This window comes from Moschus berezovskii, chromosome 23, assembly GCF_049115385.1.
Source record: "Moschus berezovskii isolate FMDL1 chromosome 23, NW_MosBer_1.0, whole genome shotgun sequence".
Classification (NCBI taxonomy): Eukaryota; Metazoa; Chordata; class Mammalia; order Artiodactyla; family Moschidae; genus Moschus; species Moschus berezovskii.
Window position 1 is genome coordinate 22,587,032 of NC_142482.1, and position 14,404 is coordinate 22,601,435.

Below are 14,404 nucleotides of genomic sequence, written 5' to 3' on the forward strand. Positions count from 1 at the left end.
TAGGTACAACAGAAAATGGAGAAAGTAACTAAGGCGAGACACTGGGTTAAATCACATTCTGGTGCTGCTAACCTACAGAGTACAATTTGGCCCCATCAAAATTAAGAATGCATTCACTTTTTCACCCAGCAATTCCATTTCCAGGAGCTTATTCCACAGATGGAGGCTCACACATTTGAAATGGCATACACACAATGTTAGTCACAGTAGTATTGTTGGCAGCAGATTGGAAACAATTTTATTTTTTTATGTGCTATTATCTTTAACTAAGAACAAAGACTTTTCCAATGTTACATAGAGATCATTTTATCCACTGCTCTGTTTGGCTGCCAGCCTCTTGTCTCTCTCCTCAGCAATGGTAAGGCGAATACCCTTTCCACGGGGAAGAGAGATCCACGGCTTGTTGCCTTTGCCAATAACGAAAATGTTGGAGAGTCGGGTGGCAAAGCTGTTGCCATTGGCATCTTTTACATGAACTACATCAAAAGAACCTGGATGTCTCTCCCGGTTGGTAATCACACCGATTCTTCCCAGGTTAGCACCACCAGTCACCATGCACAGGTTACCAGTGTCGAACTTGATGAAATCAGTAATCTTGCCGGTCTCTAGATCAATTTGAATGGTGTCATTCACCTTGATGAGGGGATCAGGGTAACGGATGGTGCGAGCATCATGGGTCACCAGATGAGGGATTCCTTTTGTTCCCACGAAGATCTTTCTCACTTTGCACAACTTATACTTGGCCTCCTCAGGTGTAATACGATGAACAGCAAAGCGACCCTTGGTGTCATAGATCAAACGAAAATTCTCTCCAATTTTATCAATGCTGATGACATCCATAAAACCAGCAGGGTAGGTTACATCAGTGCGGACTTTGCCATCGATCTTAATGAAACGCTGCATGCAAATCTTCTTCACTTCATCTCCTGTTAGGGCATACTTAAGTCTGTTTCTTAGGAAAATGATTAGGGGGAGACATTCCCTCAGCTTGTGGGGACCAGTAGATGGACGAGGGGCAAACACTCCAGTCAGCTTATCCAGCATCCAGTGCTTCGGAGCTGCTACACGCTTCAGGTGCTTCTTGGGACCCCGAGCCATAGCTGCACTGCGCACAAAGAGAGGAAAATAACCTGAATATTCACTGATGGGGCCTAATCTCTAAAAAACATTTTTTAAAAACTGAGGTATAGATTATATACAATATTATATAAGTTTCAGGTGTACAACACAGTAGCTCACGATTTTTAAAGGTTATATTCCATTTATAGTTATAAAGTATCGGTTATATTTTCTGTTTTACTATACACACTTGTAGCGTATTTACATTATAGATAGTAGCTTATACTCATACCCCTATCTTGCCTCTCCCCTCATGGGACCTAGTTTGATACATGATGCTACCCTACATAAAGCGGAATCTTATGTGGTATATAAAAAAAACAATCAGGAAGCTCTATTTGAATATAAATAGGAAAAACTCTTAAGATAAGGGTGCTTCAGGAGGCAGGTCCACAAGGAGCAGGTGACAACGGGTGCTGTGGGAAGAAAAATAGGCAAATGAAAAATAAGTGGGGAAAAATCCTTTCCAAAGTATCCTAATTTTTTTAATACTGTACTATATAAATGTGTTACGTATTAAAAAGACAAAAATGAAGTTAATGATAAAGACTATAGGGCAACATGGGGAAATGAGATTAAAATAGGTGGGAAAAAAGAAAAAAACTGTATTCAGTAGAATCACAACTATGTAAAAAAATGCATGTTAGGGTTTCCCTGGTGATCTACTGGTTACGAATTCACCTGCCAATGCAAGGGACATGGGGGTTCGATCCCTGGTCCAGAAGATTCCACAAGTCGTGGAGCAGCTAGGCCCATGCGCCCCAACTACTGAGCCCCCAAGCTGCAACTACTGAAAGCCTACGCGCCTAGAGCCTGTGCTGTACAATAAGAGAAGCCACCGCAATGAGAGGCTTGAGTACTGCAGCAAAGAATAGCCCCTGTTCGCTGCAACTAGAGAAAGTCCACATACAGCAACGAAGGCCAAGTACAGCCAAAAACAAGCAAGCAAAAACAAATATATCTTTTCTAAAAATGCATGTTAAAATTTCCATATGTGGAAGGGACATTCTGGGTAATTTTTCTTTTTTTTTTTGATAATTTTTTCTATAAATTTCTGTAAATAAACATTTATTAGAAAAAAATTAGTAACAAAAACGACATATACGCTAACAGAATAGAATATTCAGTATAGCTGCAATTATGAAAAAAAGGCATTGAAAAAAACTGGAAGAAGGGATTTTCCTGGTGATCCAGTGGTTAAGACTGCTTTGCCAATGCAGGCTGTGGGGACTGGATCCCTGGTTGGGGAACTAAAATCCCACATGCCATGTGGTGCAGTTGAAATTTTTTTTTTTAAAAGTGTCTCTTTCTGGGACTTCCCTGATGGCCCAGTGACTAAGATTCCACAATCCCAATGTAGGGGGCCTGGGTTCAATCCCTGGTAAGGGAACTAGATTCCACACACAGCAACTAAGAGTCCAAATATTGCAACCAAAGATACTGCAGGCCACAATTAAGACCAAGTGCAGCCAAATAAATAAATGAATAAATCTTAAAAAAAAGAAAGTGGGCAAAATGTTCACAGTGGTTGTCTCTGGGTGTGAGATATTAAGTCATGTTTAAAATATTACAATATTTTGTATTACTTTCATGATGGATGGATGGAAGGTAGAAAGGAAGGAAAGCTAGGGAAAGAGAATTCTTCAAATAACAGTTGTTTTAGGGTAGAAAGGTTATGGATCATTTTTGTTGCTTTGTTCAGCTTTCCAAACATTCTATTATTGGTTTTGCAGTTTTATTAGCGGGAATAAAACTCTCACTGCAGCAGAGTGGGATGCTACTCCCTGAAGTCCTGCTCATTTACACTGCAGACTGCTACTGGTGACACACTGCTGAGGAAAAAGGGTGAAACATCAGAGACATGAAGTCCTTAAACTGACTTAGTTGGCAAACATTGGAGAGTAAAGTATTCTAGGCAAGTATGTATGCTTCATGCAGAGATGGAAGGAGAATCCTTAAGGAGGTCTGAGCAGAAAAGCCTTGTAAGATCAGGCCTTGTAGACAGTGATCAACTTTGTCAATGAACATAATTAGGCCTGTCCAAGAAGGGAGTGTAAATACATCCATCTAAATACCTCCATTCCAGGACTCAGTGCCCCACTCTTTCCTTGCTGGTTGCAGCCATGCATATTCTCTCTTATAGCTCTACCACCTTGATACTAAACCCTGAGGCTGATTATCAAAGCTATCGTTATTACCTATGACTATTAGTCAAAGCTATGGTTTTTCCAGTAGTCATGTATGGATGTCAGAGTTGGACTATAAAGAAAGAGCTGAGCACTGAAGAATTGATGCTTTTGAACTGTGGTGCTGGAGAAGACTCTTGACAGTCCCCTGGACCGCAAGGAGATCCAACCAGTCCATCCTAAAAGAAATCTGTCCTGAATATTCATTGGAAGGACTGATGCTGAAGCTCCAATCCTTTGGCCACCTGATGCAAAGAACTGACTCATTTGAAAAGACACTGATGCTGGGAAAGACTGAAGGCGGTAGAAGGGGCCGACAGAGGATGAGGTGGTTGGATGGCATCACCGACTCAAATGGACATGAGTTTGAGTAAACTCCGGGAGTTGGCGATGGACAGGGAGGCCTGGTGTGCTGCAGTCCATGGGGTTGCAAAGAGTCAGACATGCCTGAGCAACAGAACTGAAGGGTTCAACGCTCACTGGTCCTCACCTGTCTTGTCGTGATGAGCACACGTCCACTCATGATCTTGGAGGAAGGTCACTGTTTAGTATTACAAAGCAAACAGCTCAAGAAAGGTTTTGGTCATCCAAACTGAGAGACCTGGGTTCTTATTCTGCTATTAACCACCTATGAGACCTTGGACAAGTAACTCCACCTTTATGAGCCTCAGTCTCATCTGTAAAATGGGGAAAATCTCAATAATAATGAATAATATTTGCCCTAACCACCTCCCAGAGTTTTGGTGAGGATCAGGTGATACAGCGCATATAAAAAGCACTTTAGGACTTCCCTGTTGGTCCAGTGGTTAAGAATCCACCTGCCAGTGCAGGTGACACAGGTTTGATCCCTGGTCCAGGAAGATCCCACATGCTGCAGGGCAACTAAGCCCATGAGCCACAACTACTGAGCCCACATGCCCTAGAGCCCATGCTCAGCAACGAGAAGCCATTGCAATGAGAAGTCCCTGAACTGCAATGAAGACCTAGTGCAGCCAAAAATAAAAAAAAAAAACAAAACAAACTTTAAATGTATAAAGGATATCCAGCTGATTGATACACAACATGTAGTATATCAAATACAATGGAATACTATTTAATCTTTATGCTAAGTGAAAGAAGCCAGAGGCCACATATCATATGATTTCACTTACATGAAATATCCAGAACAGGCAAATCCACAAAGACAGAAGGCAGATTAGTGGTTGCCGGTAGCTGGGGGTTAGGAACAAACGGACAGTGACTACTTAATAGGTACAGGGTTTCTTTTGAGGTGAGGAAACTCAGGAACTAGATAGTGGTGTTGGCTGCACAACACTGTTGAGTGTACTACATGCCATTGAGTTGCATACTTTAAATGGCTAAAATTATTTTATATGTTCTTTACTACAATTTTAAAAACAGTATAAATGATGGTTCAAATCTGAGTTTATTATGATTATTTCTACAATTAATGATCAAAGGCATTTGATGTTCAGAATTTCAGAGTTCTTCATCTGTACTAGGGAAGAGCGAGAAGTGACCAGAAAAAAGAAATCCCTCTCAGAAAGAGGACAGAGCCCCAGGGACATGAACCCTTGGCCCAGAAGTGTGACCACTGAAGAAAACTAGAATGCCAAGGCCAGGGAAGCACACTGATCTGTTCCCTTATAACCATCTGTGTGGACCCACCCTTTAATTGGTTGGCTATGTGATTCCTCCAGGAAGATTTAATTCTCAGCCTCTTGCTCCCAAACTGTTTCCCAGCAAGACTAGAAGAGCATGTTCGGTTCTTGCCCTGAAGGCAAAGGGCAACTTCCCAGACTTAAAGGGGCCCTAAACCTGGTTTAGCTCCTGGGTAACCCCAGACCCATAAAAGCTGGGTTTCAAAGCTGAAGAGACTCTTAGATGAAGACTTTTTGATAACGATGGTATGATGTTTTGATGACAATGTTGTGACATCATTGAGAGCAGCAATTAATTCATAGGACACTCAGATGCACAAAGACATTATTTTTCTTCCCCTCATTTGTCTCATGAGTCCAAACCTCATGGAGAGGGAACTGAAAAGGAAGGGGACAACTTGTCCATTAGGCATCTTGGTCTGCCTCCATTTCAACTGCACCTAACATAAATATTCAGTCACCTCATTAAAATGACCATTTCTCCCTTCTCCTCCTCCCATGTACCTTGGGGAAGGGTCAGTTCTCAGTCTTGCAATCTATTGTCTCTGCCAAGGTTTCCTGAACTTCTTGGACAAGAGTAACTGGGCACCGGCTTAAATAAACATCCCTTCAGAGGCTCCTACCCTTGGAGATTCCTAGCCATCAAGTAATTTGGGATGTGACTCAGGAATCTGAGTCTTGTTCTCTCTCTCGAAAAATTACAGAAATACTGCTCTGTGCCATATACTAAGTTCTCTGTAGCCTAGATTACAGTAACCTCCTTAATGATCAAGTCCTCCAGGCTGATATAAAGGAGTGGAAGGTTAAAACATTTATAAAATCATTTCTTTCTCCCCATAACCTGGCTTTCAAGATCACGGCCTTACAAGGAGGCCCCCACCATCATCAAAAAAGGGGAAGTTGTCAATTGAAGGAGAGCAATGACTTTTTTGTACAAATTTGTATCTGTTTCAGAAATCTATTGATTCTGGCCTGGGGAGTCCCAGGCATCAACATGATTAATAGAGTTATGCTTTCAAAAATATATTTTAAAATCCCCATCACTAACAACAATATCTAACATTCATCAAGAACTTACTATGTACAAGGTGGTGTGCTGCACGCACTCATGGTTTACCTTCTTCGATCTTCAGAACAATCTTATACTGTAACTATCCCCAGAGTTTACAGATAAGGAGACTGTTGTATAGAGGTTAAACAACTTACTCAGGGTCACACTGCTAATAGTGGAAGAGACAGGATTTGAACTAATGTTTGGGTAATTCTGAGGGTTCTTTTTAAACACTAAGATACTCCTTTCCTACTTGAGTTTGAGGCCTCTTGGAAACTGGTCCAATCATCCTATTTTGCATGTGTGAAGATCCAGGATGAGAGGGAAAGTAACTTGCCCAAGGACATGGTGCCAGGCAGCAGCAAGGCGGGAACGGACCTCAGACCTGAGCTCCTAATCCAGAGCCCCTCCCCTCAGGTTCCGTGCCTGTGCTGGCATTCGACGTGCAGCACAGAGCTCAGTAATCGCCACTGTTCAGTGTTGAGCCACCTGAGGAGAGTGAGAGTGTTCAAGGAACTGAGATCTGCCTGACAGTTTCATAATTTCTCTATGTTCTTAAAATGAGAGGGGCCTATCCAAGAGCTTCCATTTCGCTGTGCATTTTCTATTCACTGATTTCTAAAGTGCACATCTATTGGTTATGTCTCCAAACCATCTACAGTCTTTCTGTTCTTTAGAGTTCCAGAAATCTGGTGATTTTTAGAAAAAGGTGTGGTCGGTGGCCCCATCAGGGTAGCTCTGGACCCATAAAGGCTTGTTTCACCTTTGCAAGGTGCGAAGCCCTGAGGCAGGGAACTCCTTTGAGGTTGTGAGTAACTGGAGTGAGAAAACTTTTGACCTCTAGCCACAGGATCTTTGTCCCAGCACATTTCACAACCTGGAAGGGGAGCTCTGACTTCCAAGTGGAGGAAGAAAGGGAGTTCACACTTAGTGAATGGCTGCGATGAGGCACGAGTTAAGTAATTCCCACCCTTGCCCTGCAAGGCGGTGCTTTTATTCCCATTTTACAGATGAAGAAACCAAGGCTCAAAGATGGTAATTTGCCTGAGGTCTCACAGCTTTTATATTAGTTGACCTGGAAGTTGAACTGAGTCTGTTGTACTCCGGGGTCTCTACGTAGGACACCATGGACCCATCTACGGTGAAATGACGCCTGCAGATGTTATCAGGGCCTGCAGGTCTCACCATCTGCTGCCGGACATAATTCTTCATCCTCCCTCATTCCTGATGCTCCTCTGTGCTGCCAGTTCCTGAGTATGTGCTACTCTCATCTGGTCACGCGTATACCCATCTCAGATTTCACTTTCTGGCCAGGAGTTAACAGCCTTAATGAGGAGCTGCTCGAGAGAGGTCAGTCACTACATGCCCACCCACGCTTTCTGGGGGACTCCTTACCTCAAAACTGCAGCTGTCTTCCCTGAGATGGACACCTGACCAAAGCTAGTTCAGGTGTAAATGAGCCCAGATGCTTGTCCTTTGTGGGACCTTTCTTAGCAAAGAGGAGCTGTTTTAATCAGAACTTTTTTCAAGAAATGGAAACTGGGCACTGAATCAGTAACAGCACTTGAATTATAAAGACTGAGATTAGAAAGGAGACTACAAGTGGGGAAAGGTTATGATGAACCACTTATGAAATGAGAATATATAATGAGAAAAGAATATAGTATATGTGCAGAGAGTGGGAGAAGCTACAAACATACATATGTCTGTATATATAAAATCTATATTTGTTTATATGTTGTGTATACATATATTTTACATATGTAAAAACAGCTGCAGTTTCTATGCTGTATAGCAGTTTCTGTTCTTGGGTTCCTATAAGCCCTTGTGTCCCTTCATTAAATCCCCCTTTCCTGAAGTAAACTGAATGGGTTCTTTTCTCCTTCCTTGAAACCAAAGAAGTTTTTTTTAGAGCAGGAACAAACTTAAAATAATTTACAAGGTTTGAACTTCCTTAAAATTGGCAAAGGACACCTCTGGGTTAAGAGCTCCCAGGTGGCTCCAACCAAGCCACATGGAACAACCTTTAAGCTGTGAGTAAAAAGTAGTCACATCGTTTTCCAGTTATATATTGCTGTGAATGATACCATCCCAAACTTAGAGCTTAAAACCATCAATCTTTGGCTTATTAAATTCATAACTTGGATTATTTGCAGGATCGGCAGGGACAGTTTGTTTCTGTTCCACCTGGTCTCAGCTGTGGCTTGAAGGCTAGGGCTGGACTCACCTGAAAGCTCACTCACTCACTCACTCATTTATCCACAAGGTTGGAGATTAGTGCTGGCTGCTGAATGGAGCCTCAGCTGGGGTTCTATCAGACACCTACATGGGGCCTTTCCCTGTGGTTTCTCCCCGTCCTTGTAGCATAGTGATTAGGTTCCAAGAACAAGCATTCCGAGAGGTGGAAGCTATATCATCTTTTTATAACCCTGGAAGTTACATAGCACCAAGGACACACTCAGATCAAGAGGGGAAAGCCTACATGATGTCAACATTACACAGTAAGAAGAACTTGCTGGATGTACTGTACCATGGTGCTCATTTTCAGAAAATAAAACCTGTCAGATAGAGCTAATGAGCTATATATATTAGGAAGATGGAGAAAGCCTGTGACCCATATTCAGACAAATGCACATTAAATCAGCAACAGATTAAGAGCTTCAATAAAACTGCTGCTGCAGTGAGACAGGATTATAATAAGCAGAAAGAAGTATAAAATACAGCATGTGGAAACATTTAATATTGGTGCAAACAGCTTAGAAGACCTCAGTAACCCCTGGGAGTCTCACTACTTAAAAGCACACTAATGCTGAACTCACCAGTTAAGAAGGGAGGCGGATGCGGTGATATACTCTGGAATGATTTATATCAGAAATCATTAAAATATTGGTTTTTAAGTGGATAACTTCAGCAACAGATTAACTTTCTTCTGGGATGTCAGATAAACATCACTACACTATCCTATAATTATTTTATGCTTTATCTTTCAATAAGAGCAATCTACCTTATAATTCTCTTGGAGATACTCCATTATCTCCTAGCCTTTATTGCTGTGCAAGATAAGTCTGTTGTTACTCTACAGTTCCTTTTTAGGTCATCTGTTTTACTTCCCTGGTTGCATTTAGGATAGGATTTTTTGTCTTTGGTGTATTGTACTTGCTTTTACATTTATGTTTACCTGTGGAATTACAAAAATTCTGCTCAGTTAAATACTGTTCTCCAATCTGATGCATAATAAAGAATTTATCTGGTCTTTGTCCTAGGTTCTGGGAAGGGAGCTTCTGAATCCTTCCTGATTTTCCTGAGAGATAGGGTGTCTCTGTTAACCATGGTAGGGCTCTTAGATCACACCTGAATTTATGTTAATGAGTGACTCAGGATGGGGGCTAGTTTTATCAGAAAGACCAATAATGTGATTAAAGGATTGGGGATTTGAGTCATGTGGTATTAGCCCAACTTCCTCCAGGAAGAGGAAGGTGGCTGGAGACTGAATTCAGTCAATCATGCACATATAATGAAATCCCAATAAAACTCTGGACAGTCAAAGTCTGGCTGAGTCTTCTGGATGAATGTATCAGTGTCCTGTGAAGGTGACACATCCAGATTCCTCAAGGAGGGGGCTTGGAAGGTTCATGTTTAGGACTCTCCCAGACCTCCTCCTATATGTCTCCTTATTTGGCTACTTTTGACTTGTATCCTTTATAACAAAACTAATCATAAAGCCTAGCACTTTCCCAAGTTCTATAAATCATCTTAGCAAATTAAGAAACCTGAAAAGGTCATGGGAACCCCTGAATTTGTAGGTCAGAAGCAAGTAGGGCTTGGGAACCCTTGAACCTGTAGGTGGAACAGGACAGTCTTATTAGGGACTGTACCCTTAACCTGTGGAGGCTGCACTAACTCTGTGTTACTGACAGAATTGTACCACAGTATTATACACAGATTTCTTCACTCTGGAGAAATTTCAGTGTTAGACACACATGCTCAGTAAGTACTACACAGGATTACTGAAAAACCTGTAATGATTCCCTATTACCTTTTGTTTCAAGAGGAGAAAACTGTGGTCCCTTTTTCTGACATCAGACATGCCACTAACTACAGGAGAAAAAAAGGTCATACCTTTGATATCAAAATAAAACAGTATAAAATAGAGGCAGTGTGGTAGATGGCATTACTATTCCTTTAATATCAATTATTGGTGCTCTGTCCACATTTCCTCAAATCTCTTTTCAGGTTCTGTACCCTCTCCTGACTTCTGTGTGACTTTGTTTCTAAGAGCCATGCACCTGTGATTCTTTTCGAAGGACTGGTCCAGGGCTACTGGAACTGCTTCATCCATATTCAGAAAGCAAAAAGTGCCCTTGGAGCAGTCCTTAACCGATGACTCACAGTTGTGGAAATATGAAAGTCCAGCTCTCCTGCCCTGAGTTGGGATAAACTCTGAGGTATAATTTATACCCAGAACCCCCTTTGGATAAGGTTCAGCCCAGGGCTTGGCCTGAAATTATACCCTTACTTAGCTTTGCCTCGTTCTCTGTCCTGCTCCTCCACTCCTTTTCTGGATTCTCCTAGGAACACTTCCTTAATAGAGCACTCTAATCCTTGACTCAGGGTCTGCTTCTGGGAACCCAACCTAAAACTGTTCCCAGTTATTCACTTCCCAGAAGGTTGCCATGTGACTTGCAGTGCCTAGGGAGAGGGGGATTCTATTTCTCAGCCCTCCTGAGTTAAGCGTGGCCACGTGATATGCTTTGATCAATGGAATGTGATGAGAAGTATGCCACATATTACTTGAATCTTAAGAATCACTGCATGGTGCTAGTATTGTTTTTTTCTTCTGGGGCCAAGATAGGAGCTGCTCCTTCAGCCTGGGTTCCAGAATAATATGTGTGAAGTAGAATCACATCTGACACATAGGCAACATGTAAAAATGTGAGCAAGAATAAACCGTCTTTATTGTAAAACACTGAGAGTTGGGGGTAATTACTGCAACATAACCTAACATATATAATACAGTGTAGTTAAAAGCACGTTTTCTTGAGTTAAGATAGCTTGAAGTCAAAGCCAAACTCTGCCACTTACTATCTGTATAACCTCAGCCCAAGACACTCTGCCTCTCTAAGCCTCAGTTTCTCCATCTGTAAAATAGGGGTAGCAATGATATCTATGCCATAAGGCTGCTATGGGGATCAAATGAGTTAACACATATAAAGTACTTCAAATAGTGCTGATAAATGCTTAACACTAACTAAAGTGAACTATTAATTATGAACTGTGACAGCACATCCCCAAGTTTTCAGTGTTTTCTCTCACAACCACTGAACTCGTTGGTTGCCTCCCAACATCCATTCTACTCTTTCCTCAGTCTCAGTTTGGGGATCTATGTGGTTCTGAACTGATTTCACTTGGCCTAAGATAAATCAAACATCCAATAGCATTCTGCTAAACTAGATCCCAGGAGGGCAAGGAGGGAAGCCAATTTCCATGGTGTAAATACTCCCTCCATGGCCAATTTCAAGCTACCAATGGTTTAACAACTCTCTTGCAAAATCCTTGAATATTTAACAATCACCTGGAGAGCCAGCTCCAGCACACCATAGCCACCCCTCTAGCCATAATACGTAAGTATAAGCTCCTCCAATCAGTGAAAATCTCACGGTTTCTAAAACACAAAATATAAAAGCTTTCCAAGAATGTCTTGGTGGTCCAGTGGTTAGGATACCCCGCTTCCACTTCAGGCAGTGTGAGTTCGATCCCTGGTCTGGGAACTAAGATCCTGCACGACATACCCCTCCCCCCAGCCGCCCCAAAAAGAAAAGAAAGCTTTCTAAAATACATTAGGTTGAACACATGAAACTGTCAACATTTAACTAGTTTTGATCTACACAAAAGGTAGTCTCATATGATTCAGCCTAACAGATCAAATACACAGGAAAATATGGCAGAAGAGGAAGGAATAAAGAAGGGAGGAGGAGGGAGATGAGGAGGAAGACGCCACCGGAAGCACATCTGAAGAATGACCACGTGGAACTTAAAAACTGATGTTAATCCTTCACTCCACAACGGGTATTAAATATAACTTTGGACAATTGCCGTCTTCATTATTTAATTCCACACTATATGAGTTTATCTAATATCTCCATCCTTCCAACTTCGTTTTCACTGCACTAACCGATGATTCCCTCCCTTTGCAGCAAGTGCGAGAAATTCAGACAGGTCTGAGGAGAGATTTCTGGTATCTTTCGACAGGTTTGGGGGGAAACGGACGCTATTCGGGGAGTTTCATTTTCCCGTGTCCCTTTTTCTCGTCATAAATTCTCTCGCGGCAAGTTTGGGAGTCAGGGGCCTGAGCCGGGATGGCTCCTTCCCTTCTTGGAGCCTGAGGTAACTCACCTGTGCGGTGGGGATTAGAAGGTCCCTCAGAGGCTGGCCGTGACGATTAAAAGAGAAAATAGACGTGCGGAGAACAGCGCTCGGTAGGAGCCGGTGAGTTAGACAATATAAACTCCACGCGGCTTTCAAAGCCCAGCCCCCAGCAGGCTAGGGAAGAGACTGCTCCGCTACAGGCGCGCGCAACCGCCTCAGCCGTTTCCTCGTGGCCCGCGCGGTGGGCGTGGCCCCGCTTCCCAGAATGCCCCGCAGGCGGGGCCGGAAGTGCGGGACCGGAAGCGAGTCCGGGCCGGGTGAGGTCTGGCAATGGGACCCCATCGTCGTGCTCACTGCGGAGGTGGCCGTGGTGCCCTTGGCTTCTTGCCACCGCCTACCGCCCACCCCACACAAGCAACAACTACAGTGGACACTGCACAGCCGCCACTGATACACCTCCGCACACAACACCCTCTGGTTTCTGTCCACACAGGAATCACACCGCCGTACGTGTAAGAGAGCGCGGCTTCTCGGAGCATGCGCAGAGCACCATGCAATGCATCTACACTGGAACGGCACGTCTGAACCCCTACACCGGGTGCAGACCTGCCAGGGTACACCCAGCCTTCACTCGGCTTGCCAAAGACTTGTGTGCATCCCGTGGCACACTAAGCACAGCACACACAACGCACACACACTGCACTACCTCCACATGAGAAGACTACAAACACCGTGTGTTTTGAGTCGTTCTCAACCCCACGTGGAATTCAATTTCACACACACACACACACACACCCCACAACCCAAATGACACGCATACCTTGCACACTACACCAGGCACAAAATATACAGTTAAACCCTGGCTGAAAAGAACACGCGTTCGTCACACACGTGTATATTAGCCACACCATGTTAAATACGACATACTATAGAAGTCCTGCGCATAATTCACGTATCTTACAAACACACACATCCCATGATTACACACTCAGCAACATTTACTCAACACACAAAATCCCAAGGTACTAACAGATCGACGCTACATGTTTGTGCACAAACGTGAATAATCACACGTACCCACACCTTAGCAGGCTGGACGGGTATACACTCCACCCCAGACGCGCCCAAACCCCGGTATACCTGTGGTGCCCAGCCGTCTCCCTGTGCTTGGGATTGGTCTGATTTTAACACTGAAAGTCCTAAGTCCCAGGAAATGCCTCGAATGGGGGTGGTGGGGGGAGGGAGGAGCAGGGAATCCGTGATGGTAGTTACCCCACACACTGTTCAAATGAATCAGGCTTGGACCTTCAATTAGTACCAGTGATAAAATCAGGCTGCTTCGGGGTCAGAGAGATAAGGGGCCGCAGTGGCCCAGATCTAAAGAGACTCGGGAGTGGCTCCTGTTTGCAGCTACTACTGTCCCTTGTCTACAAAAGGAATGCAGCTAAGGAGGAAATGCCCTAAAAACAAAGTTGTTATCAGCACCTTCCAAAAAAAGGAAAGAGACAGAGAATCCTAACCTCACCTAACTTGGGGGTTTTACCCTTTGCAAAACACTTTTTACTGAGCTTACCTCATTTGATCCTTACACAAAACTGTGAGGTAAGTAAGGTAGGTGCTATTATGCCAAGATGCCAAAAAGCACAGGCACCTGCTTGCGGTCACATGGCACAGGTCAGGCAGAGCAAGTTTGAAAGAAGTCCCTCCCTCCTGGTCATCCCACTCAGGCTTCCCGTTCCTGCCAGTTGTCTACACGGTCCCCCCCCTCCGATCCCCCATCCTGAGACACAGCGGCTAGATTCAAGAAGCCACCTGTCTTGAGCCACCACTTTCAAAAGTCTTTCATTCCATCCTATTAGGGCAAAGTGCCCAGGCCACCCCACCCTCAGGGTGGATTAGGCCTCCACCTCCCTGTTGGGGTTTAAAGTACATCAAAAGAGATCCTTGCCTCAAAATATCTCTCACAGCGTGGGTCTGGTGGCTGGAAATCACACACTAGGAGAGACCCCCTCCCCTTTTAG

The 14,404-nt window shown here is 43.6% G+C and overlaps 1 protein-coding gene across 3 annotated transcripts; it reads right to left on the reverse strand.

The window, feature by feature from the left end:
• Positions 1–212: 212 nt before the first annotated feature.
• LOC129543534 (small ribosomal subunit protein eS4, X isoform) lies at positions 213–12,631 on the reverse strand. 3 transcript variants are annotated; one of them, XM_055406699.2, is made up of 3 exons: positions 12,411–12,631; positions 1,352–1,535; positions 213–1,105 (listed from the first exon to the last, which is right to left on the reverse strand). In XM_055406699.2, the coding sequence occupies exon 3, from the start codon at positions 1,096–1,098 to the stop codon at positions 307–309; it is 792 nt and encodes a 263-aa protein (XP_055262674.1). In that variant the 5' UTR covers positions 1,099–1,105; positions 1,352–1,535; positions 12,411–12,631; the 3' UTR covers positions 213–306. The 3 variants fall into 3 exon arrangements, with proteins under 3 accessions (XP_055262674.1, XP_055262673.1, XP_055262672.1); XM_055406698.2 differs by lacking the exon at positions 1,352–1,535 and having other exon boundaries at positions 213–1,100; XM_055406697.2 differs by lacking the exon at positions 1,352–1,535 and having other exon boundaries at positions 12,411–12,630.
• Positions 12,632–14,404: the final 1,773 nt, after the last annotated feature.